This window comes from Argopecten irradians, chromosome 16, assembly GCF_041381155.1.
Source record: "Argopecten irradians isolate NY chromosome 16, Ai_NY, whole genome shotgun sequence".
NCBI classification, from domain to species: domain Eukaryota; kingdom Metazoa; phylum Mollusca; class Bivalvia; order Pectinida; family Pectinidae; genus Argopecten; species Argopecten irradians.
The window spans coordinates 9,887,502-9,914,261 of NC_091149.1; the positions used below are offsets into that span (position 1 = coordinate 9,887,502).

Consider the following 26,760-nt stretch of genomic DNA (forward strand, 5'->3'; position numbering starts at 1 on the left):
CTCATCAACTTTACTCCAACAATTTATAACTAAAATAAGTTACATTTTATGTTATTCAAAAAATCGTCGATAACTCAATAATATACAGTGTAATTTGAATATTTTATTTTCAATTTTCATTACTCTAGGCCGAATATGTGAAAACAGTGTCATTAAGAGTAATACGAATAAGCCTTTTCCACCATATCAGCAATGGCGGCGACCAGCATGGCGATATCAGCATCCTAAAATATGGCCAGAATCTGACAAGGTCAACTACGTCATCCGAATACATCATTGACGTCATTGCCTTGAGGGCTGTCAATGTCCACGTCCCTGGCTGGCTCGACCTACGAAGAGGCGGGAGTTTTGGATTCCGCTTTCGCACTTTCGACTCCGACGCCATGATATTCTTCATTGAGCGTATGATGGATCGTCAGTTTTCTTTATTCATGGCATTGGAGTTAGTGGATGGTCGACTTTACTTTGTCTACAATTTAGACAGTGGAGTGAAGAGAGTTGAGCTTCCCGGTCGTAGTATAGGTAACGGAAACTGGCATGACGTCACAGTAAACTTCAGGCGAGGCAGTGTTGGTGTACATCTTGACCAACAGGAGGTTAATGTCCAGTTGCTGCAGACAGAAGAAAACCAGTTGATGTTCAATAGAGGACTGTACGTAGCCGGTCTGCCACGTGAATATCCTGCCTTTTTGTGGTCTAAAAAGGGATTCAATGGCTGCTTCGGCAAACTGAAGATAGATCAAAATAGTAAGTATTGAGAACGTTCTTATTTTAGCAGTAGTTTTATTTTAGCCCTTGTCGCACTGACTGCCAAGTCCTAATTCATGTACAGCGCAAAATTTTGTAAGAAGTTGTTTTAGGTATTGATACCACCGCATTGCGCTAATTTAAATTTTTTTTCGGATCTGCGCTAAAATTCGACTGCGCAAAATTAATTATACTGTAAAGAACATTTTTCTGGTTTCTGGATCTCGCGATTTGCACCTCAAAAGAAGTTTTCGAAGCATAACCCTTGATACGAATTTAAATCTTAATTAGAAAGAAATATCGCAAAAATAACGCTGTTAAGAAATGTTAACAAATCGCGAAAATAAACACTCGCGAATATGTTCATGTTTTACATTACGCAAAACAGTTGTGTTTGTTTGTTTGATTAATTAATGTCCTATGAACAGCAAGGGTCATTAAAGGACGGCCTGTCATGCATGCGGTGTGTAGTGTGCGAGAGCGCTCACATACACGTTTTGTACGTGTTTCAGTGTCTAGTATTGTGGCTGTTTTTCTCATTTTAGTTCCTCATTTGTTGGTGTTATTAACACGTTTCTTAATTAAACAAACAATTCTTATCGTAAACAGTCACCAGTATTCGAGACCCGGTGGTGGTAAAGGAAAACACAGGACTGAGCACTACCTGCCAGATGACAACACATTGTACCACAAATTCATGTCACCACGGAATCTGCCGGGAACGCATGGACAGATACGTCTGTGATTGTGACGGGACCGGATACCAGGGACGAACATGTGCCAGTGGTACGTCTTCTATTGTTTATGTATAATAATTCAATTTTGTATGTAACGATAATTTTCATTGGCTTCAAAAATTACTTAATCAACCCATAAATAACAAAGTTGCGTCGCCGCTTGTAACGTCGCATATGATTGATTGAGAACGACATAATGACTTCATGGAGAAAAAGTCTCAAAATAAATTTGGAAATCTGAAGATATTATCTTTAGTAGATAAAATTATAAGGATTGATTTGAAAAGATTTTTTATGTTATTGAGATATAACACAAACATCTGAGTGTACTCTCATCATAAACCGCTTCGGTGATTTTTGAATACACATATATTATTGTATAATATTTCCATAACATATATATCTATAACCACATCATGGTTTCACGGTTTTACTGAACTGCTGACAAAAATATAATAACTTTTGGCAGTATTGCTCTTAATCCTCTGTATAAAATCTAAACCTATCCGTTGTACGTATTGCATTTCTCAAGATATATTAAACTTTTATTGGTGGGTAACATGTTGTATTGATGATACGAAAAGTATGGTACCTTTAACTTTGATATACTCAATAGATGATCATAATCATAGTTTTTATATTTTTGAATATGTTACAGTCTCCCCAATTGGTCGATTTCACAGCGACACCTTTGTGACGTATCGATACAGCACGCCCTTCGTGTCGGAAATCCACGATTTCAGTTTGAGGTTTTACACCATGTTGCCAAATGCATTCTTGTTTCAAACCGAGGCCAGCAAGAGGAATGAGTACATCCGGGCTGAAATCAAAGATGGCCGACTGAAAATAACCGTGTTTACCGGTACTGAAATCAAGGTTTGTCCTATAATGTACAATACGTCACTGAAATATCATATGGCAATAACAGTATGTAGACAAAGCGATCACGTGCGTCAAAATATTTTTTATTTCATGAATTTCACATTCTTTACACTCGACCTTTATTCTTTATTATTGAAACACAAACTTTAATAATGAGAAAACATTATTAGGAAAATAGTGTAAAATGTGTTTGACAAATTCATAGTGTTTTTTTTATTAAAACGCTGAAAAAATGCTAACCATAACATCATAATGAAGCCGAATTATGGTACAAATGCACAAATATTTAATATTTACTTTTCTATTTTAGGTAAATGCAATGTAAAACTCTCATAATATGGATTTGTTTTGTCTTTGTCAGGAATTTTTCGCCGGTCATAGCTTAAACGACATGTCCTGGCATACGATGTACCTACGACGGAGGGGGAGGAGGATTGAACTCTGGGTCGACGACCAGGAGCACATCATAGGTATTGCTGTTTGAATTGACTCCCTTAATTACAGTTTCTGAATTGGTTTCACATTGTCTGAAGATGTAACCGAGTATTAAAGAACAATTAAACACCATGTATTACTTAGATGTGGATATTTTCGGATTGCATGTCGGATGTAGCTTTATCAAATCTTAATTCACATGTATCACGCGTGAATGAATTCGCGAATACTGTAAATCAACTTTCTTCTGTGGGCGATTTATTTTCATGAATTTCGCGATCAAGTTGAATTCGTGAAAGTTTATCTCCGCAAATTAATATCTTTTAAAATGCTTGCCTATGGAATTCAAAGATATTTCCTTTAATTTTAAATTCGCGAAACTTTATCTCTGCAAAAATGTTTGAAAATGGAAAACGCAATAGAAATTTGGTTGACAGTACCTAAAGCGAAAATGTTTATGCCGCTAATAATTTCACGTTTACAGTAACTATTGATTGATATTGACAGGATATCTGGATAATGACTACCCATCATTTACCATTGACAACATCCACATCGGAAACACCAGAAATAGTCAGAGTATTCCGGGATTTATACCATATAGCGGCTACCTCCAGGGTGTCAAAATAGGAAATGTATACGTGTTTGACGTTCTCAGGAGCCAATCAGATGTCAGCATCAACTGGCTATATAATGTGACGTCATCAGCCAGCTTGTCGTTACCTGTATTTAATCCAATCACCGTACTATCCGAGGATTCGTTTCTCACAATTCCATTTACCAGTCCAGCGGGAAGGTTTCATGTAATGTTTAAACTACGATCGAGAAAAGCAACCGGCGTTGTCATGTTATGTCAGGGTGACAGTGGTATGTCCCTTTATGTCGAGCTCATTCTAGGTCACGTACTAGTAGGCATCATCGGAACACATAAAAATTACTCACGTCGCGTCCCGCGATCTGTGAACGATGATCGCTGGCACGATATCGAGATAAGAGAACTCGACACAGATGTAGGAAAATCCAAATATTTCATCCGAGTCGACGACGTCCCGATCTACATAAATACATTCAACACTCCTGCATTCAACTTCAATAACATGTATCTCGGAGGTGTATCACGTGATCTGCTGAAGGACAACACCGCTGTAGGAAGAGCTCTGCATTCACAAACCGGATTCGTTGGATGTCTTTCGTCTTTATATGTGAATCGCATAACTCCTGATCTCAGACGATATACCCGGAGTCCGGCTATACTGACTGGAACATGTGATAGTAAGTGTACATTCGAAAGTCTTCGTTGCTTATCAGATATGAATTAGAATAAAAACAATTTTTTGGAGAATAGGGAATAAAACCGCGTGAGTTCCTGATAATATATTTATGTTTTCAGCTAACCGTGAAGTCCCCACACCCGATCCCGTGACACAACATACCCTACAGTTCCCGGGGGGTCGAGGGTACGTGTTTTATCGCCTCACGGATTTGGCAACACTGTTCCCAAGAACTATCCGACAGACAAGTAACAATGAAACCTTTTCTGTCCGTTTCCGGACGCTCCGACAAGATGGTCTGATCTGGATGGAGCGACGAAGTGGACAGACGCTGTATCTTGCGCTAAAGGTAGGATCTTGCCAAAATATTAATGTTATAATATATATGAATTAAAGGCCCACTCCCTTTCTGGAGCAAGGTTTCGTAAAAACAGTAATAACATAAGAAAATACATATCGATGGCCTAAGATGTGGTAACAATACCAAACTTGCAAGATAACCTGCGTTATATATGATAACTGTGGAGATTTACTTCGTTTTTTTTTGTGTATGATAACTGTGGAGTTTTGCCGTCTGGCGCAGTGATAGTCAACTACCGGGAGGTATTAAGGACGACGGCGGGAAACATAAAAGACGACCCGCGTTATGAAAATAAACATTTTATCTATTTTAATTAAATTGTTCAGAAGATGATAATAAGTGTAGTATTAATGGTAAGTTAATTTTGACGATTTCGAAACACGCACTGAATTTATCCGCATAAGAAAAATAAATTTGTTTGCAGTAAAAATCTTATCTAGAGATCAATGATCACAAGAAAGAAGAATTTACGATGAACATTTAAAAATATTCAAAATATGTCACTACACTTTATTTATGCAGGGTGGCAATCTTATATTTGGCATCGATAGTGGTACTGGATCGCCACAAGTTTTGAATTTAGGATCGAGACGTGACCTAGCTGATGGAGAATGGCATGACATCAGGCTACAGAAAGTCGGCAGAAACGTGAGTAACAATTATTTTTCAATTATGCGCATGAGTATATAAAGTCTGCTAATTAATTTCGATTCTTTTAGAAACCGTATTTACTCGTATTTATGTAAACACCTTTTACATGTTAATTACCTTTTACATCTCTCGTTTCACAACTCCTCTCTATCTGATATACCCCTCTCTCTCTCTTAAAATATTGAATTACGCATTTTACTTATTTATATTTATATATAACTCGTGTCCATTATTTTTTCAACAGTAAATTATGTTGCAAATCAATCATGAGTATGAACCTAAAGGGACAATTCACTCAGGCTATTTTTTTTACAAAACAAAGAAGCAAAATATGGCATAAATATATTGTTCTACATTTCTTATGAAACATGTAACATAAAATATTGACAAATTCCACGTCATTGTTAAGTATTTTAATTGACACCGTTGTAATTACAAATCGTTGATCAATTCGATTAAGCTGGTACAATATGTACGCTGTACCCATACCCGAGCCAAAGTCGCGCTCGTTAAACAAATGAAATACATAACCACCGTGGAGGTGATAAAATGATTTTAGGTAAGACAATTCATCTAATAAGGTAAAGGCACTACTGTCAGAGCGATTTGAGCAGTTCTAGACAAAAGTAGCATTACTCTACGAGCAAGGGACAGGGTTCGTCATACAAGATGTTCAACCACAATGTGTAATGGCGGACAGCGAGTGAATTTGAACATTTTACACGCATTTCACCACCATGGGCTTTTCTGGCATATCACAGTAAAACCAACTGATCTAATTTCCATTAGAACAGGGGGTTTTCCGATATATGTACAAATTTTAATGTTCTCTTAGACTGAATTGTCCCTTTAACTAGTCGCATTATTAAGACGACTTGCGATGACACGTACAACTTCCAAAATCCGCTGTTTATCAAAATTGATAAACACTTATAAACAAATTTCTCAAACCTTGTTGTAAAACCGAAGAATACGGATGTTAGGTTCTTCAAATACCCTTTTCATTGTTTTCCATTTTAGCTGAAATTCTATATCGACAATACATTGACGAAAGAGACTGTGTATCAAACGACAATACAACTGGCGTCCAGTGGTAACGTATACGTAGGCGGGTCACCTGACACCTATACGTACACTCGTGGTCAAGTGTCCGGGGACTTTGGTGGTCAGATAACCGAGGTCAGTATATATTTTACCGATTGACGTATTGTATATAATTATTAAATTTCGCAGGTGTAAAATTTCACGATATACTGATTGGAATTTATTCGCGGGGTTATATTTTCGCGAATTATCTTTGTCTTTGAAATAGTCATTCACACGACAGGCTATAACATGTACATCTATGAATTTGATGAATTTCTCGTGGTATCAAAATTTACTAACTTAAATGGTGTCGTGAGATTTGTAAAATCCGACTGTCAGTAATGTTCACTGTTTACATTTATAATTAGGCTATATACAAATATATTTAAAAAAATTACCAATTTAAAGAAAGTATGATTGTACTCAAAATAAACCGCATCGGTTATCAATAAAATTCACTTGTTTTTTTATATAGCTTTATAATATACAAATTTGATAAAATTAATCATCATAATTCAATTTACTAATCTCTTTGAAATTCGTAATTCATTTTGCGACTCCTTTTTATGAAATCATTACGCCATTATCTCTACGCCATTATCTCAGCCAATCAGAGGCGACGTTACATGGCATTTTCCCCTTCATGTGCCGATGAAGTAAATTTTTAAGTCAATGAATGTGCTTGTTACAAGCAAAATTGAAGTATTCTTTACTAACGTTATCTTTTTAGATTGAATACCAGAAAGGTACATCATATGCCTCAATGGACTTGGTATCACAGGTGGACAGGAACGGTTACAGTATAGTTGGTCAGGCGGTGGTATCAGATGACCCTGATTTGACCCTGCCTCCCACAGCTCCTACTGACCCTCCCACATCAGGCAGCTTCGTTACAATTCTGGGGGAGGTGACATTCCGTTCGTCTGCTTGGAAGATCGGGAACTATATTGACCTAACCTCAGATGGAATAATTCAATTTTCTTTTCGGACATTTGACAGGCGTGGCCTGATCTGGTTCGCTGAACGCCTGAACTCTGACGTATTCCTTGGGGTCGAGTTATTTGATGGCAAGGTGTATGTGCTGTTTAATTTTGGAAGAAGAGGTATGCAACGGCGACAGATATCTACGGGTATGGTCAACAATGGTCAGACCAATTACGTCCGGCTCGCAGTCCATTCTGATGTCCTGACGGCGTCGGTGGGAACCAACGTCGTTCGCGAACGATTAGATCCTCGTAGTCAAAGTGAGAGGAATTTTAATGGCGGACAGTACATCAGTGGCCTGCCGAGTTATCCCCCTTATATCTGGTCCGGCGAAGGCTTCAATGGCTGCATGATACAACTAAATATAACGGCAACAGGTATGAGATACATGAAATGCGTAATTGAAAAAATATGCATTTGAAAGAAGAAGACTAAACTTCAATAGCATCAGGTTTCAGATACTGTAAATGTTCTTATTTTAATGCTGCCATTGAAGCGCTTAATCATGTACAGTGCTAATTTTAGTAAAAAGTTATTAAGAGTACTGAACCATCGAATTGCGCTTATTTATATTCGTGCTAACAAATCACATTTTCTTTTCCGCATATTTTTTAACATATGACCGTGCTGAAATACGTTTGATCCTTAAGCTACGATTTCATTCCATACCAGATAGTTAATTGTACCTTTAGAAAATGCGTCTGATGCCTAATTGCATTTTACACCATTAATTTAAGTCACTGAATTACGTGGTATGAGGTCACTTCCGACGGACGACGCAACGATCACTTCAGGTTGTGTATCACGTGACCCATGTGGACATAACCCGTGCAACCGTGGGACATGTTATAGCAGTCTTGATGAGTTTGAATGTGATTGTACATCAACTGGGTACACAGGTCCGACATGTTCCAAACGTAAGTGCAGATTCATATACAATAGACTACCCACATGGGAACAATTTAAAGTCGACAAGACAATGCATGGTTCGAAAACTGACCTACATTTTATATCATCAACACGAATAAATATATTTGTTTTTCTTTTCCCCTTTATGCGCTTATCTAACGGTTGATTCAAATAACCCAATATATAATTTGTCAACTAAACAATAGACGTGATCCTCATTTCTAATTTTTATACTTCTTGTATTCTATTTCATACAGTTGCATTGGTTGGTGGCTTTATCGGAAACCATGGTGCTATCTACCGTAAACGGGTCTCACAGAAATCGTATACTAACGACATTGCAGTCCGCTTTAAGACCATGTTCCCGCGGGCGATGTTGTTCCAGACTTATTCGAACACTACCGACGACTACATAAAAGGGGAATTGGTGGATGGAAGCGTTAGGATTACAGTTCACAAAGACGGAATCACTGACGTAAGATTGAAAAGTGCCTTTTATCATTTTCTCGCCTCAAGCCGTGCCTATCTATTACCTAATTTCTGTTTAATTTGAGCTGAAATGTTGGTTATCTAAGAAGTATCTGTAATATCACCCATTCACACCATCTCATCTTGTTATTAGTCTTTTAATCATGTAAACATCAAACGAAATATGTGATTATTAGGTCAAAGTGAAGCAAGAGTTCGATGTCAAAGATGGTCGTTTATATTTGGCATTTTACAACTTCCGATTAATGTATTACATTTGATATAATAATATGTAAAACACACAAAAAGCTTAACCACATTCGATGGTGCTTCGAATTCGTTTGAATTTTTGATCTGTACATGTTTGTTTTATGTTGCCACTTATCTATTTCCCAGACTCACTCCTCTGGTTCTCACCTGAATGATAATATCTGGCATAACCTATATGTACAAAGACGAGACGAGGGGATGGAGATCTGGGTAGATCAACGACCACATATATCAGGTAGGATAAGTTTACGCTGTAATCCTTATACAGTGCCCCTCACCGATAATGCAGATGCTGATAGATATGACATTCCGGAAAACTCTCGGTCCGGAGGGAAATGGAAATATTAGGGAAAACTACCTTAATGACTAAGAAAACAGCATTCGGCAGTCCAGAAAACTTGTAATCAGTCCATTTTGTTTGTTAATTTTAACTTAAAATGAAATTCAAATGAATGAGTCGATATTTTCGAGATATAGTAATATGAGTATACATTTTCGCATCGATCAGATTTTGCGAAATACATTAATGTAACAACAAATACCAAAACTAATAAAAATGGAACATTTCAATAGAATCAATATCTATTTCATTAAAAAGGTACTCTCAGAGGTGAGGATCACTACATTGACATCAGCGGAATTCATCTCGGCAGCGGAAGCGGAAGTCAAACAGGGACAAACATTGATGGACAACTTCCAGCGTTCATTGGCTATATGCAAAACGCTTATTTGGATGATATTGATATTATTGGTCGACTCGAAGGGGTTCCTAATGTTGGAATCACATGGTATAACGCTACTCCTACAGAAGATTATGATCCACTCCTATATGACCCCGTGACCTTGACATCCAGAGCAGCTTATCTGGAGTTGGGCACACTTCCGGTTTCAACAGCGCTGCATATTAAGTTCAAGTTCAGAACTGGACAGCCGAATGGAGTTATTCTTTTCAATGAAGGACGGAATGGAGCGTTCATTGCCTTCGAACTGGTCCAGGGAAGAGCCATGTTTGCCTGTAACCCTGGGACCAATGGTACCGTGATCAGTGTGAAAAATTCTGTAAATGATAACGAATGGCATAGCGTGGACATAACAGGAGTGACGAGGAATACCCAACGGTTCTATAGGATCCGTGTGGACGAAAAAGTGGTGAGGATATCAGTGTTTGGACGCAGGTTTAGATACGGTATAATGATTAAATTTCACGGGTGGTTTATTCTCGCTATACTCGCTTAGGAATCAGTGATCCGCGACATTTAACCCCCCTGAACTATTGACCCCGCGAATTTAAATCGCCACAACTACCCGAATAGACTATCATTAAAAATAGTATTGTCTCATTTAAGTATGGTCATCCGTTCCTGAAAAATATGAAAACGAATAACATAAGATGAAAACGAGAGCGGTCGGATTTAATTGTTTAACGTTGCGTCTATGAAGTGTTCCTAAAGATGTCTATATAGAAATTATTTCACAATTATTGAAATAGATGGAAAAAACCAGACACTGCCTATATAAGTCTTCACCCTAACACTAACTTATAAATTGATTTTAAAGAAGTTATTTTTGACATATTCATGATTCATTACTGTTTACAAGTATATTTCTATATAAAAATATACATGTGCATCTTTTGTTCATGCAGCGCTCAAAACCTGTTTTTTTAATTATATATAATTACCTGTTTACATTTATTACTCTAGATATAAAACAAATGAAAATAAATAACTCTAAATACAACATATATTTTATTCATACAGCGCCCAATACCTATTAACTAATTACCTGTTTATAATTAAATCTTTATATAAAACAAACTAAAATATAAAACACTAAGTATATACATATATTATTGATTCAGCGATCCGTACCTATCGTTTCTGAGCTGGAGCCAACACGCCCTCTCTTCCTTGGAGGGATCCCGAGGAATATGTTTTACACTAACAACATCGTGAAGAGCATCCTCAGATCTGACAATGGCTTCATAGGCTGTCTGGCTTCCGTATACATTAACACAGGGAAACCCAACCTGGATATGTACTCGAAAGATAAATCGGTGACTCTAGGCATCTGTAAAGGTAAAATCATTAATGTTGATATTTCTTGTCCAGATATCAAATAACTTAAAATTGTATTATCTCGAATGGTCCAGAGAATAACATTTGGGAGAATGAAGGGGAAGTCAAGTGCTTGAATGATGATATGGTCACGGATAAAAAGGTTATAAGGCTCGATTTTCCTGGCGAGTTCGAACTGAGGTAAGGGAGATAACTTTCGAACTGAGGTTAGGGAGATAACTAATTAATTAACACCATAATGTGATGGATATTCCTAATTCTTTTGCAGACATCACCGGATTTTGTCCCCCAATCGATCCATGTCAGCACGGCGGTACATGTAGTATAGGAGTAACCCGATATCAATGTGATTGTGAGGAAACTGGATACTCTGGACCGCACTGTGGTCTACGTAAGTCAGTTGTCTCCCCCCACCCACCAAAGCCCTGTTGAATTTTACATACTTAAAGAAGTAGATTGACGAAGCGTATGTCATGAATTGCTTGTTACCGGTGCGGGTTGGGGGTTGGTGTGTTCTTTGGTGTCTTCGGAGACATGCTGAAGTGATATAGCACCCTAAAAGGGCAACCACTATACAAGAAGATACAACACCGAATATATCGCAGTCTCCCAAAACACGCACTTTCTACTACATACCCACAACACATAGCATATTATTGGAGGCCGTCCTTACATGACCATGGCTGTTCATTTAAGTATTAAACGTCTTTCAGTTGGCGTTCATAGCCAAAATGAATGACAACTGGACAGAGGCAAATAGCGCTTCATGTTGGATTTGCCTGTATACAGTTGACATTCATTTTGGCTATGAATGCCAACTGAAAGACGTTCAATGCTTATGTTTACATTTGGGAATAAATCTATGATGAAATAACAAGGGATCTTGCTTCTATAATGAACTTATCATTTGTTATCGTCAAGGATGGAACAACCATTTGAACAGCCGTTTTTCGTGATCGCTGGCGCGACAATTGTGACGTCACAAGAAGCGATTGAAGTTCATATATTCTATATGACTTCCAATTGCTCTTAGTAAGGTAACATAGTGGGACTGCAGTAAAAATGTAAATACAGGACGTTAATTTAAACAATCAAACACACAAACAAAGCTTATGATCCATATAAGCTATATGATACATTTGCAACAATAAAAATAATACCTACAGCACTAAATGCCATTTCGAATATTTTAATATTTTTCACAGCTTTCAATTCACATTTATCTCATTCTGTGCCTAACCAACTAGAAATGCTTGAGAAGTTACATAAAGCTGGCTCAATGATGAACCGTCAGATAAACATCGCAAATCAAGGAAGATAACACATCCATTTATTGCTTAAGCGAAATTCTTTGTAAGCATTATTATTTGTTATTAAGATCCCACCGGCGTTTACTTTGGAGAACGCGAACGACCTGGCGTAATAACCTACACTTTAAGACAAAGTGTAACTTCCCCTCAAGATTCAATTGTGTTTGGGTTCATGACGAAGCGTGCGGATGGTACGTTGATGAGACTGGAGAGTTCCACCGGAAACGAGTACATAGTTATACGTATGGTGAGTGGATGGTTTGCTTAGTGTGTAATCTGTTAAAACCGGCCGTGTCTAAATCGGATCTATGGTTATTACGACGTATATTTATGGTGTTTTTGTTTCTGTTAAGGTTATTTTAACATGCTACATGGGATAGCACAAACAATACATGTAGAACTACATAAAAACCCTCTGCATCCGTTATTTCGTAATCTTGATGGCAGGACAAATGATTTAGACATAAAGACATCCCCGCAATAGTTATATTGATCATTGAATTATCTTTGTTGTGACAGTTTAAAGGCGGGATGCTTATGTGATATTTTGTTGTAGTCTGGTGGTAACTTGGTGGCCGAATACAATACTGGAATGGGAGTCAAGACGATGAAATTGGCAGACAAGCGTCTGAACGACGGGAAGTACCACGTGGTCCATTTCTACAGGGACGATTTAGGCGCCCGTCTCAAGGTCGACGGGGCAATTACTACTATAGACGGTACTATTACCTTTATTTGTCTACACGATCGTTTTAATTATGCAGAAGCATTCATGATACAGTTAATGCACATAGTCAAGCTGATTAAATTATACAGTTCCTGCTGTGCACTCCGTTTCATAGATAATCTGGCAACACCCCCATAGGGGTCACGTTCCGATATACTTTGTACTTCATTTCAACCTAAATAGACATTTTATCACGTGATACATACGCATTATTTTTTTTACAACCAAAGTTTGTAAAATTCTTGTCGCCACTCAATTCTTAAATTTGAAATGGAATCGAATAATAATAACCTATATCGCCGGTAATGATTCTTACTTTTCCATTTGTCTATTTTAATAAATCTTTACACAAAAAATGTATTTTCATGTCATTTCTATGCTTTACGTGTTCTTTTTAATTTTATAACGAGTATGTTTTGTTGCTATTTGTGTTTTTTCAGTCATTTCTTTATCTTTAGTAATCTTTTTAATTTGAATATGTTGTTTGTATTTGTTGTTTTTTGCAGGACAGCAGTCTTCATTCGACCAATTGCAATACGTATTCCTTGGCGGTAGACCATCTGCAGACGGGGAGATAATAGATGCTTACTATGGCCTTCTAGGAGGTAATGTCAATGCTTTAGATTGGTTTATTAGATTAACATCCCATTAGCAGCAGGGTCATTTAAGGACGGCTTCTTATGCGTGGTACAATCGGTATATTTGGGAGGCTGCAGTATAATCGGGTTGTGTCTCCATGTGATAGTGGAAACTCTTTTTTTTATAATTTTCTTTTTATTCAGGTTTTTCAACATTGCAATTTACCAATTATCATAACTATCAACTTGTTTACTCTCACTCTTATATGTACAAGAAATTCACAAATCCTTTATCAGAAAATACATACATACTCACACTTGTATTACATGAACAAACATTGCTGCCCACTCATTTGACTGGCTATAACTGCTGAATAACAGGTATAGGAAGAATTGATAAATATCCATTTCCAAATAAGTAAACTCCTGATTCAGTGAGTATGCACTTACCCATCTGATTCACACAATTGGTATTACAATGACAAGTAGGACCAGATTTATATACACACAAATTCTAGTTATACAATTGACGCAGTCACTGAAAAACAGTAGTTTTATTCCATATGGAGTAGAAAGTATAGAAAAAAGAGCACACAGCCATATTCCAAGTACTCATACATCTACTTTCATACACCTACAAGATGCTTTGGTATATAAATTGTGTTCATGTAAATTTATAAAAAAAGAACAAAGAAAAATGCCATAGTGTGAATGTTAAGTAAATTGCAATGTTTTGGAAGAAAGAGAAATTAGATAAAGATCAAAGAAATTTAAGAAAATAAAATAGAAAAAAAGGCAGAGGGGTTAGAAGAAGGGAAAGATAGCTGAAGACAAGATGGTAGCGACGAGAAACAAAAAATGGAAACTGAAGAACAGATATAAATATCTAGTATATATACTTCGGCTTTTGTGGAGGGCTTTATAAAGAAATTGGATTATGAATAAATAAAACTGGGGGCATAACTGCTATAAAGAAATAATGTGTTAAAAAAGTTATAACTATAAAATGCACATTTTAAAATACATGTATCACAAATTAATAAGTGAATCACATTTTTTCCATTCTTTATCAAATTTACTCTTAGTACTTTCGTCCTTACCATAGGCATTATATTTTTGAATTGTATATTTGTCTTTAATTATGGTTACAAAAGCATTTATATTCAATGAATTGTGTAAACATCTTGTTCTATAAATATACTGTTTGATGATTATGATTATTTCATTATCTACTTTGTTACTGGGAAGAAAATTACGATGAAGAAGACCAAAAAGAAAAGATTGTTTGTTTACTGAAAAGGGGATTAAAAGAGCTTCCAATAGTGTATCAAGACTACATAATAATTTTTGCACTTCTTCACACTCCAATAAGATATGAGTTATTGATTCTCGTTCAGAGTTACAAAATGTACATAGAGGGGAGACAACTAATCCAATTTTGGAAGAAAATGATGATTTACTCTATATTGGAACCACTGAAGCTTTGAATTAGTTGTTATACAAAAGGGCAATTGATATATTTTACACCAGGTCACTTTGTCTATGTTGCCATATGTAGCATTCCACTTCCTGGTGCCGGATGGTATTATATCAGATTTAACAAAAATATTGTAGCTAATTTTTGAACCCTTTCTATCCCTAAGAAAAATCTGTAAATTGAGAGGTATGTATGGATACAAAAATGTCCTGTATGTGTGAATTGTATGATGCAATAAAAGTTTTGACTGCTGCGACAAGACCTTTATACTGTAGAAAATTTGTGTTTACTCGATATGTTCTAATAAATTCCTCAAATGTGTAAAACAGTAATTTGTCACTCTCCTTTATCATGTCATTTATAACAAAAATGCTTTTCTGGTAATAATGTTTATAATAGACAGATCTCCCTCCTACCTTGATTTTACTATTATACCAAATAGGAGCTTTCAAAATGTTTTTCTCTAGAACATTCTCAAGGTATTTTGAATTTAATAAATACCAAGATTTGAATACATCAATCCAGAATTTATTTTTAGATTTATCTATACATATCTTAATATATTCCGAGCTACAATGTGCAAGAAGATCTGTGTCAATATAAGTTTTAAGTAAAATCTGCCATTTCTCATTACTCTGATAAATTCTTCTGATCCATGTAAGTTTAAGTGAGTTTATGAAAGCAACAAGATTGATCATCTTCAAACCACCATCAACATAATTTTGAGTAAGTATCTCCCTCTTTATTTTATCTGGCTTTCCAGCCCACAGGTAATCAAATAGAATTGAATTAAGTTTGTTTATGAATTTAGTATCTGGATTAGGCAATGAGATGAAAAGGTGATTAAATTGAGAAACGAGCAATGATTTGATAATGTTAATCTTTCCAATAGGTGTTAATGATCTTCTCTTCCAAATTTTAATTAAAGATTTTAGTTTTGTAAGTTTTTTGTCAAAGTTCAATTTTGGTATTTCGTGAATTTTTACACTAAATTCGATCCCCAACAACGTAAATTTGTCTTTACTCCATTGTAAATTAAGCTCTGGTAAATAACTATCTACACTATACTTTTTGCTACCAATCCAAATGACCTGAGTTTTCTCAATGTTCATTTTCAAACCTGAAATATCTGCAAAATTGTTTAATTCTTTTATCGATTCCCTAAGTGACTGCTCAGAACCATCAAGTATCAGTGATATGTCATCCGCATATTGCGATAATAAAATGGGGTAGTTGTCAATATTGACACCTATTATATTTCTATTACTCCTTATTTTTATAGCCAATACTTCCGCACAAAGAATAAACAGATATGGTGCAATAGGGCCCCACTGCCGGCAGACCCTCCTGATATCGAAAAAGATGAAATATTTCCCCCCTGATTCATAGCTGAATGAACATTATTATGCAACGTTTTGAACCAATTTACAACACTATTACCAAAACCAAAGAAATGCAGAACCTTTTCAATAAAATGCCAGGACACTGAGTCAAATGCCTTTTCAAAGTCAATCATCAGGACCATACCGGGTATATTGTAATGCATAATGTCATATATAAGTCTAGTATTAACCCCTATATAGCGACCCGTTAGAAATCCAGTTTGGTCATCATTTATTAATTTATGAAGAACAGTTTTTATCCTATTAGCTATAGTTCCTGATGCAATTTTGTAAGAAATATTTAATAACGAGATTGGTCTCCAGTTTTTAATGAAATGCCTAGGTTTATCTGGTTTAGGAATACATGTTATTGTACCCTGTCTCTGTGTTATTGAAAGTTGTCCTATATTGTAACCAAAATTAATAGATCTTACTATAAACTCTCCCAATTTTCCCCAAAAACATTTAAAAAAAACTCTAAATCCATCCGACCCGGGGATTTTATTGTTTTACATTAGCTTTAGAGTTTTTCCTGCCTCTTCATAGGTAATTTCTCCTTCTAAACAGTAAGACTCTTCCTGAGATAGTTTTGGAATATCATTATTATTAAGATAACCAGACAAATTCAAATGCTGTATATTGTTGTCAGTATTGTTTGAGACACCATAGGTATTTTTATAGAAAGAGCAGACTTCCTCTAATATATCCTCCTGTTTTTATCATGATCAATCTGATTGAAATACAGATCCTTTTAACCACTCCGTTCAATAGAGGATCTGAGAACATCCGATTAACGGTCATGTTCGGATGACCTTTATACCACATGTAATTCAGATCAAATGTATTTTCTACACGTTGCTCTGTCAATTGACAACGCCATTTCGCCCCAAAATACAAATAAGATTAGCTTTATTGTGCTCTTTGGACGAGATGACTACCTACACGGAAATAATTCTGACAGATTTTCAAACTATTTCGTCCCCTGAATTCACTGTCAAAATTTTGCCAGCAGCAATTTGATTGGCCATTTACAAAGGTCATCTGGACATGACCCCTAATGGGATTTTCTCAGATCCTCTTATCTAACGTAGTGATAAAAAGGATCTGTATTTTAATCAGATTGTTATCATGATGTTATTGTCATTTTGTAATTTTGGGATTATTTTTGAGATATAGTTTCGATTTTCTGAATTAAAAAAGGTATCTAGTAGGCTTCTCTCCTTCTTCCGCCCATTTTGTCCTTGATCTTATTATACTCCCTTTAATCTTATACGATTTTATCTTCTCTAACTCCTTTTTTCTATTAATTACTTCTAGATTACCTTTTTCCCCGGCTTCAAGATCTTGTATTTCTTTTTTAAGGTTATTTTCTAAAATAGTTTCGGTTTTTTTTCTTATAAGAAGCATATGAAATTGTTTTCCCTCGAATTTCCATAAGCACTGTTTCCAAGAATAACTGGTCATTAATAGTAAACTGAATTTCAGAATTTGGAATATTTTCAAGATTATTTACATCATATATTGGTATAGCATAATGTTTCTTCACATCATCAATACAGTTGTTCACAATTTTCAAGCATTCTGAATCATGTAAAAGCGAATTATTAAGTTTCCATGTCCCTCTTTCTCTTTTAAATTCATTTAACGTTATCAGTATCTTTGGAAAGGAACGATCTGCACGATAGCTAGGGTCTATACCTGTGTAATTAATACTAGAAAGAAGACTCTCTGAAACAAAACAAAAATCTAAACGTGCTTGTTTTACTGGGTTCTTTTTCCTCCATGCATATCTCCTAACATTTTCATGTTGTTCTCTAAAAACATCTACAAGACCAAAATTATCAATTATATCTAAAACCTTATCTCTAGCTTTTGGATTATTTATATTTTCATATGTGTTGTCATAGTCGAGTTCGGGTTTCAAAACAAGGTTAAAATCACCACAAATAATAGTATGGGTACAATCAAAGTCTTCTATAACGTCAGATATTTTAGAATAAAAGTCTGGATTATCTTGATTGGGGCCATAAATATTTATAAGTGTAATGTGTGAACCTTCTATTTCTATGTCTAATGCTAAAAAAAATAATCCTGATGTATCTTTTTTCTTTGTGAATTTCGCATTCAAAATTATTATTAAGAAGGAAAGATACCCATCGAGAATTTGCACGAAAAGACAAAAAATAAAACTCATACCCCCATTCATTCAAAATCCTCGTTATCATGTAAGAAGTGAGTATCTTGTAAACAAAAGATATTATAATTGGTATCTCTCAGATATGAAAAAAACATCTCTACGCTTTTCTCTGTTCGAAAGCCCTTGCACATTTGCCGAAATAATCATTTATAGTGGAAACTCTTGTTCACGAATACTTCACAAGGATATCCCGTGGTTGCTAGGGAAAAGATAATATTCTATGTTACACAGGGGGGGGGGTCTGTTTGAAGGTAACAATAAACATTTTTTATGTATCTGCAATCATGGTATTATATTCCATAGGGCTCTACTATAATAGATTTGGACTTATTGAAGAATATCTGATGACAAACAACACCACCGGCTACACCGTAACGGGGAATACACGCTTTGTCCAGGACCATCACTACGAACTAATTCTACCAGGGTAAGGATAATAAGATATTAGTGAATCTTCGATAATCCGGACACTATCAACTGAACCTTCGATAAACCACTTACGAAATCATCGTCCTGTTTCAGACAACACCAAAGAATAATTGTCTCCGTGTTGTTGTCATTGGCTTAACCAGTTTTTGTTTCATATTACAAGACGTTTCTATAATGTTTCAGGCCCTGTTTAAACTAGTGATTTTTCGTATACCTATGTATCACTTGGATGGTGTACTTGAACATAACCTATCTGCTAAAAAGTGTCTATGCAACACATGCTATTCATTTCAGTGCTATTCATTTCAGTGCCAACTATGATGGTTATTTATTCATCCCGTCCTTTATTGGTGGTGGTGGCAGCATTGGTGGTGGTAATATGACAGGAAGTAATCAAATCCTCATCGGAGATGGCATACTTCCGGGCACAAACGGTGGAGGTTCATCAGTTCCAGTCGCAGCTGCTAGGAATGCAGAAGATATTGTTGTTTCTGCGCCGGTGCCTGTAATGATACCGAAAGAAGGACCAAGAGCTGGAGCGTTAATCGGTACTATACTTGGGATATTGGCATTTGCTGCAAGTATGCTTTGGGCTCTGTGGCAGTGCAAACCAGGAATTTTGCCCTGCTGCGGAAAAGGTGGATACTTTGATCTAGCGAAAATTGGATTCGGAGGCGGAAACCTCGCGACAGTCGGTAGTGTTGGTGGAGGAGGTGCTAGTGCAGGAAGCGCATGCGCGAAAGTAACAGGTGATGTCATTTCCGGTGGCGTGTCAGCAGGTGAAACTGCTCAGCAACAGATGTCGAGTCTATCCATGGCGAAGTCAATAAGTGGATGTGGCGAAGAGGATGGATACGCTTCCACTGTTGATCGCTCTCAGGTTACCATTGTCAACGGTGGATCGAATCAACAGGCAGGTGGATCTGCATTCGCACATTACTCAGCCTCAGGGGATTCCAAATACACAGCGTCAGGCGATCAGTCTCTACATATTAACCAGTCAACTGAAAGCTCAACGATGAAAAGTTCCAAGGTTTTCTACTCCTCCACATCTGGAGTATCAATGACAACTGACAGGTATCAGGGAGCTGCAAATTACAATGAGGAATCGACCTGGGACTCAAGCACGATGAGGTCAACGACGTGTCTTATTGACTCAGGGACAATGAAATCTACGACATCTTTGATGGATACAGGGGCATCCTCATCATATTCACGATCTACAACAGACATAAACTCGCACGCGATTGGTGTCGGCGGTGGTGGGGCGTTCCTGAGTACCAGCACAGAAGGACTTATAGATTCTGCAAATGCTGATTACGATTTCCCCATGGGATACAACGAAACATGTTCAAACTACAAGTCTAACAATTTATCAAAACAAGAAGGCTTTAGCTCTACTGTTAAATATCAGGTACGTTCTTACACTCGTTTAACTTTAATATTGATATACAATCAATACAGGATACTGCATAACGATATATATTCGTGTTTACTTTCTTTCACCAATGAACGAATTATTTTTAATTGTTCGTTGTTTTCATATCAGTGACTCCACAGCAACTACGAAAAGGAGATACTAAACAAAAAATGCTTCATATAATACAATATATATATATATATATCAGCCGAGTGACGCTAAATGAGATTAAATCGAAATTTCGAAGTATTTTACCTTTTGAAAAGAAACTATTTTACAAGAATCAAACACCCTTATATTTGGTATATACATGCACCTTATGATAATTTAAAGTACATTCCACTTGCGTATGTATGATTCGATCTTCCTTACCCAGGATCTTGTGCAATAAACATGTAGAGGCGTATTGTCCCAGAGGGCTTATCTTATGCAAATTACATGGGATATGCTTTTCTGTGTAGATTGGAACTGGCAGTCAGCTGGGACAAGTGTCCTACTCGCCTCTAGCAGTAACTCCTGGAGCTGCTGGCGAGGAAGTGAGAGTAGACTGCTGTTTCGTGACTGCTGACGGTTCGTGTGTAGTAACCGGCTCCTCTTCAGGTCCCCCTCAGGTTTGGAACATGCAGGTACGCAGATGCTATGATGCAATATATTAATACATTACAGGTGACATTACGTTTGATTGTTACATACGTTTTTTTCCCATACGTTTTGGAAAACCACATGTCAGTTTTCTCTAATGGATCTTGTATTCTTGCCTTTTGCATTTAGATATTGAAAATATAGCTGTAAAGAACAAATGGGGTTATGAAACTACATGTGGAATATTTTAGCTAAATCAAACAATCAGGTTTCTGGTTGATTTAACACCGACTGTTTTGGTTTGGTTTCTGTTTAACGTCCTATTAACAGTTGTTGTGGTGTGTTGATGGGAGGCCATGGTATATTCATGGTGTGTTCCCTGTAAAAGAGGAACACTTGCCGTTTTTGTATTGTCCTGGGTTAGGCAGGAAACCGAATATCCGTGTAGTGTTTACATAATAGTGAAACTCTCGATCTAAACTTTAAATATGTTGTGTTGCGGGATGTGGATTTCTGTATCTTTTGAGAGGCTCTGGTATATTCGTGTCTACTTATTACAGTGGAAACTGTCGATCTAATCAATAAATGTATAATTATGTTTTTATGTGACCTTAGACTGGCGAGCTGGTACGAATTATGAAGGGAGACACTGCTGGATCCTCTAACCTCTATTTAGCCTGCTACGATAGTCTACTCGTGGGTACAGTACAAGCCGACATAGACGTCAATGCTTTCTCAACAGGCAAAGGCGTCACTCATAAAAATCTACAGGTGTGTATTGTAAGATATTCACGTGGTAATACGCATTATATACGGTTATCGTACTAATCTATCTACAAAAATGAATGTAAGAATATCACAAATGATTGAAAATGTTAAGTAAACTGAATATATCACATTTACAATCATCATTATTCGCAACATGTTTTGTATTTATGAAGAAATAGACAAAATACGCGAAGCTTATAAGAAAAAGAATTTTAAAAAATCCAAAATAACAGAATGTTGCTTTTATTTTGATTTGAATGAATTTGTGATCAATTTGCATATGCCCCTCCATCAAATTTCAAGGTGGGGCATAATCAATATGTAACCTTAGGCTTTATATAAAGAAGCTCCCATTCCACAATCTATCTAAAATGAACATTAATTCACCAGTATACCATATAGCCGGTTATCTTCACGGGACACTAGTATAATCGCGAAAATAAGATCAACGAAATATTAGGAAATTATGTATACCTTTAATTAAACCCAGAACCGATAATATTAAATTCTCTTATTTTAAGATCAAATCGCGAAAATAACCCACTATACGGTATTACATTGGCCATCGATAATCCGGACGCCGATTGTCAGAAAACCTAACAATCCTGATTGAAATGTCAAGGAACAGATTAATTCAGTAAACAAATTCTGTCAGTCCGGAAAATTCGCAATCCGGACTATCCAAGGTTCAGTCTATATACTATCAGCATCCTTATTTTGGTAAATTGAACTCATTTAAGATGTGATTCATCTTATACAGGTATGGAACTTCGTGACGGGACGACCACTGGAGATGTGTCCATCCGATACCTGTTCAGCTATATGTTTGACTGATAGTAAGGAATCTGTAGTGTTTGCTAAATCGGACAAATTTGGTACCGGAACCACGATTTCGGTTTGGGACTTAATGGGCAACCAGAAGCAGAAAGAGGTCCGTTACGATGCCCCTGTTGGTAATAACGATTACGTCAATTTTCTAGCTCTGTCAAAGCAGGATAAGTACTGTGTGGCTGGGTTCACAAATAGCTTCGACAACCAGATTGAATTCCTTACTTTTGACATGTCTAAGGCAAATGGCGTGATACAAAACGCAAACATCCTAAAACTAGACGCATTTTCGGATTGTACAGTTTTATTACCACGTGACGAGGCAGTGACGGGCCTAAGAGACGGAAGCCTCAGTGTTTGGAGCCTGCGCACTGGACAAACTCGTCGCCAACTGTTGGCAGGTTCGGAATCACATGGTCATGCGGCTGCAGTAACGGCATTAGCTCTTTCACAGGACCAGAAGTTCTTGGTTTCTGCGTCTGCCGATAGGACATTAAAGATATGGGACATGGACCGGGAGCAGTTAACCAGAACGCTCACAGGACACGACGATGAGGTAAACAAGATACAGTTCTCGTTTGAATTTATGCGAATAATATCCAAATTCAACTTAAAGATGTCATTAAAGGATATATACAATAAAACATGGTTATAACGAACATATGGGTACAAAAGACATTATACATGTACACGTAATGCAAACATTTTATAAGAAATTTGACAGAGAATACAAATCACTATCTAATCTTATCAAAATTAGACTTCTAGCCCGGCTCCATACAGCACTATAAAAAGGGCAACAGTTCCACTATACAAGAAGACACAACATGAATATACCACAGTCTCCCAAAACACGCATATGGCACTGGCACAATATACATGCAACACAACGCATACATGGGAGGCCGTCCTTATATGACCATAGCTGTTAAAAGGACGTTAATTAATCAAACAAACAAACTATGATGTTGACCTAAAATCGGAACATCTCGGGATATATTGTTAGCAATTTATACTTCCGACAGAATCAACCATACCGAAGATTCCGTAGGCGAGACGCTGATTGTTAACCGCAGGGGTCATGTTGAGGAACGTGGAGTTTTTTAATCATTAATTTGCGCGTATCGTAGAACAGTCTAATTTTAATTAAATTGCTACTATAACTATGAATTCGTTTTTCATTATAAACGTGTTTAATTGTAAATTACACCGGTACCCTGAACGAAGCTCAGTTAGGAGGGAGAGTCTTGCAATATTGTTTACATTTTTGCATGCCATAATGCCGAACCTCTGTCGCATTCTTTGTTGATTATAGTTTTTTGTGTAGTAGATTATACTTAACTACTTACCAAAGTCGTTTTGGTAGAAGCTCGAGAACGACGTATTGCAGACTGTTAAACAGTCTGTTGATTGAAAAGTATCCTTGTATGTGACTGTATCCGGTAAAAAAACCTTTTTATCCTTATTTAATTTTTAAAAGACTTCATTAATTTTAAATTTTGTTTTCTAATTAGGTTTGGTGTACAGCCATTTCACAAGATGGCGAAATTGTAGTTTCCGGATCACGTGATGGCTCAATCAGACTTTGGCGCCTGGAGGACGGAAGTGAGATCTGCGCATTTTCAACCGGAATTGACGTGTTTTTCGTCACAATGAGTCAAGACCGTGGTACCATCGTCGCTCTGGGTGACAAATACAGTGCACGCAAACTGATAATGCTTCAAGTTGTCCACACAAAAATTAGGAAAGCAATTGTGTCCTAAAGAGACAAACGCCATTCATGACACCATTTTAAACTAGACATTTAGCGTATATATTACGATGAATCATTCAAAACACCAACTTTTTCAATTTATCAAAAATAACGTCGTATATGTAAAAGAACATTTGATCAAGCTGAATGAATTTAATATATTCACAAATAGAGTCTAAATTGTCCTATTTCTATTCCTTTCTGAAGGAGTAATAACTTTACCATATTTTTCCGCTGATTTTAACTAACTCGCCATTAATGCATGTTAAGCCTATTGTGATTTGTAATTGCGTCTTTTACAATTATTCGCAAGTCTTTGGAATTCGAGAAAATTTGTATCCCGTTAAAATAAATGTAAGGTAAATTCTTAGTTATTCATAATTGTCGTCTTTGCACCAAATCTTTCTCTTGGTTGGTACAGGTTTTTCAAAGCAAAATTCAAGCACGTTTCAAGCATTTTTTTTTCAATATTCAAGGTACATTTTTGTAGATATTTTAACATGATTCGCGCAATATTTTGATATTAAAGGTATAATTTTGCAATGAACCATGTGTTTTCCTGGTTCAGTAAGTGATTATTGACAGAATTATTACATACCAGAAAGGTATACAATGTGCAAGCACTCTTCAAAATACTTGAGGTATTCATTTCATTTTGTTTATACTGTCTTCAATCCATACTACAGAAATTCAATTAAGTGACAGTGCTTCATATTTACTACTACAAATAAAATAACATAACAAAACAATTTAGAATTGCTTTGTAATTATCAAGCAACTTTTCAGTTTAATTTTCATAGGATTATACATACAAAGAACTATCCAAGGAAGGATTCAACAGTCCTTTAAATTTTTAATTTTGGCTGCAAGTTCCTTATCAAGAGACTTTTCTGTTTCTGCATTTTCTTTCGCCTTTTCCCTCAAGCTGTTTGAATGCGATATAAGCGATAGGTTTCCTTCTTTCTCTGCTCTAAGGGCATATGTATCAGCTGAGTTAATTAAAGTTTCATGGTCCTTTTTATTTTGTTTGATTTTTTTTCCCTCAAATTCTCCACTTCTTCCTCTAGACATTTCCTTTTTCTCTTCTGTTTCTCTGTGCTTTTCCTTTCCTTCTCTTCGTCAAGGTACTGTTTATATCTGTGTCGTGCATTTCTAGCACTTGCATGTAGCTCCTTGGTGATTGGAACTTTCAAGACTCCACCAAAATTGTTAACAAAGTCACAGATAGGTCTCTGTGCCACCAGAGTATGCTCCTTCATATTTCAACCTCAAGTGTTTTGTTAATTGAGAAATCACGTTCCACTGTAGCCTGGCCATGTGAAAGAATGAGGAGAAGTTTTACAACTTCAAATAGTTCCTTGTACTGTTGCTTGTCTAAGTGGACAGAAAGGAATTCATCTAATCTTGACGAGTATGGATCAAAGTTTTCGAACACCTCCTTTCCTATCACAGGAATTTCACAAAGAAACACTTTGAACTGACTCAGACAAGCATCACATTCCCTATCACTGATGCGGTATGATTGTGTGGGTTTTTGTTTATGCAATGACCATGATCAACATTCCGCATATTTTCTGTGCATCCATGAGCTGAACGCTGGAAAATACCACCATCTGAAGTTGGGCTTAAACATGAGAGCTTGCCCTTGTTGTCAGTTAGGAAGAAGAGAACTGTAGTAAAAGTGGACATTTTAACGCCCTAAATCAAGAGTTTTTGTTCTCAATTGAAGCAAAGAGCACAAACACTTACGGGCACTGAATACGAGTTACTCTATAAACTTGTCGAAATCATTGATTTTGTCATTCCCCCTTTTAGCATCATGTAATGCTTTCTCAGCTGCAAAGCCAATCTCTACTTTGTTATGCGGGGGAGCAAGTTCTTGTCATTTGTGAGGTCCATACTTGAGTACTTTGTGTCAATAACCTCAGGTTTCACTGCCTTCATAAGAAGTGTCTTCACCATGTTGCTCAGGTCAGGGTACAGAAATGGTACCATGGGCCTATCTGTTTGGTATTTTCCCAGGAAAGGTTGTACTTCCAATGCCACATGCTTGAATAATTCAAGTTTAGCAATGATCAATCTGTCTTTAGAAGCTGCAGCAATTATTTCAAAGGATTTGTTTTTCGGTTTGGCAACTTCTTTACAAACTTCTGCTTTCTTTATGTAGAGTTTAACATTGTCCCACACTTTAAGAGCCCTCATCGCATCCTGGGACATTTTCCATCCATCTGTGTGTTACAAATTTCATTAGCATGAGGGATGTGCTTGTTACTTTGATGAAGTCTTCCCTACGTGCGGGAGAATCCTTCGAAAATAAATTCAAATCATAAATTAAAAAAATAATAATAGCACATGTATTGCAGGGTTTGAACTGGTAGATTAATAAATTCACATGCAGCAACAGCGACAGTGGAAATTAAAATAAGAATG

The 26,760-nt window shown here is 36.5% G+C and overlaps 1 protein-coding gene across 1 annotated transcript in view; it reads left to right on the plus strand.

The window, feature by feature from the left end:
• LOC138310671 (uncharacterized) overlaps positions 1–25,079 on the plus strand; it is a 31,673-nt gene extending 6,594 nt beyond the window's left edge. The window contains exons 5-28 of the mRNA XM_069252000.1: positions 129–747; positions 1,357–1,533; positions 2,143–2,360; positions 2,728–2,836; positions 3,309–4,073; positions 4,192–4,421; positions 4,956–5,081; positions 6,105–6,263; positions 6,901–7,531; positions 7,892–8,071; positions 8,321–8,538; positions 8,928–9,036; positions 9,400–9,950; positions 10,663–10,879; positions 11,148–11,270; positions 12,258–12,436; positions 12,746–12,908; positions 13,423–13,521; positions 18,854–18,977; positions 19,289–20,393; positions 20,861–21,025; positions 21,597–21,752; positions 22,510–23,133; positions 24,092–25,079. Of these exons, the coding sequence (XP_069108101.1) occupies positions 129–747; positions 1,357–1,533; positions 2,143–2,360; positions 2,728–2,836; positions 3,309–4,073; positions 4,192–4,421; positions 4,956–5,081; positions 6,105–6,263; positions 6,901–7,531; positions 7,892–8,071; positions 8,321–8,538; positions 8,928–9,036; positions 9,400–9,950; positions 10,663–10,879; positions 11,148–11,270; positions 12,258–12,436; positions 12,746–12,908; positions 13,423–13,521; positions 18,854–18,977; positions 19,289–20,393; positions 20,861–21,025; positions 21,597–21,752; positions 22,510–23,133; positions 24,092–24,340 (7,296 nt within the window). The 3' untranslated portion in view covers positions 24,341–25,079. The remainder of the gene's footprint in view (positions 1–128; positions 748–1,356; positions 1,534–2,142; positions 2,361–2,727; positions 2,837–3,308; positions 4,074–4,191; positions 4,422–4,955; positions 5,082–6,104; positions 6,264–6,900; positions 7,532–7,891; positions 8,072–8,320; positions 8,539–8,927; positions 9,037–9,399; positions 9,951–10,662; positions 10,880–11,147; positions 11,271–12,257; positions 12,437–12,745; positions 12,909–13,422; positions 13,522–18,853; positions 18,978–19,288; positions 20,394–20,860; positions 21,026–21,596; positions 21,753–22,509; positions 23,134–24,091) is intronic.
• Positions 25,080–26,760: the final 1,681 nt, after the last annotated feature.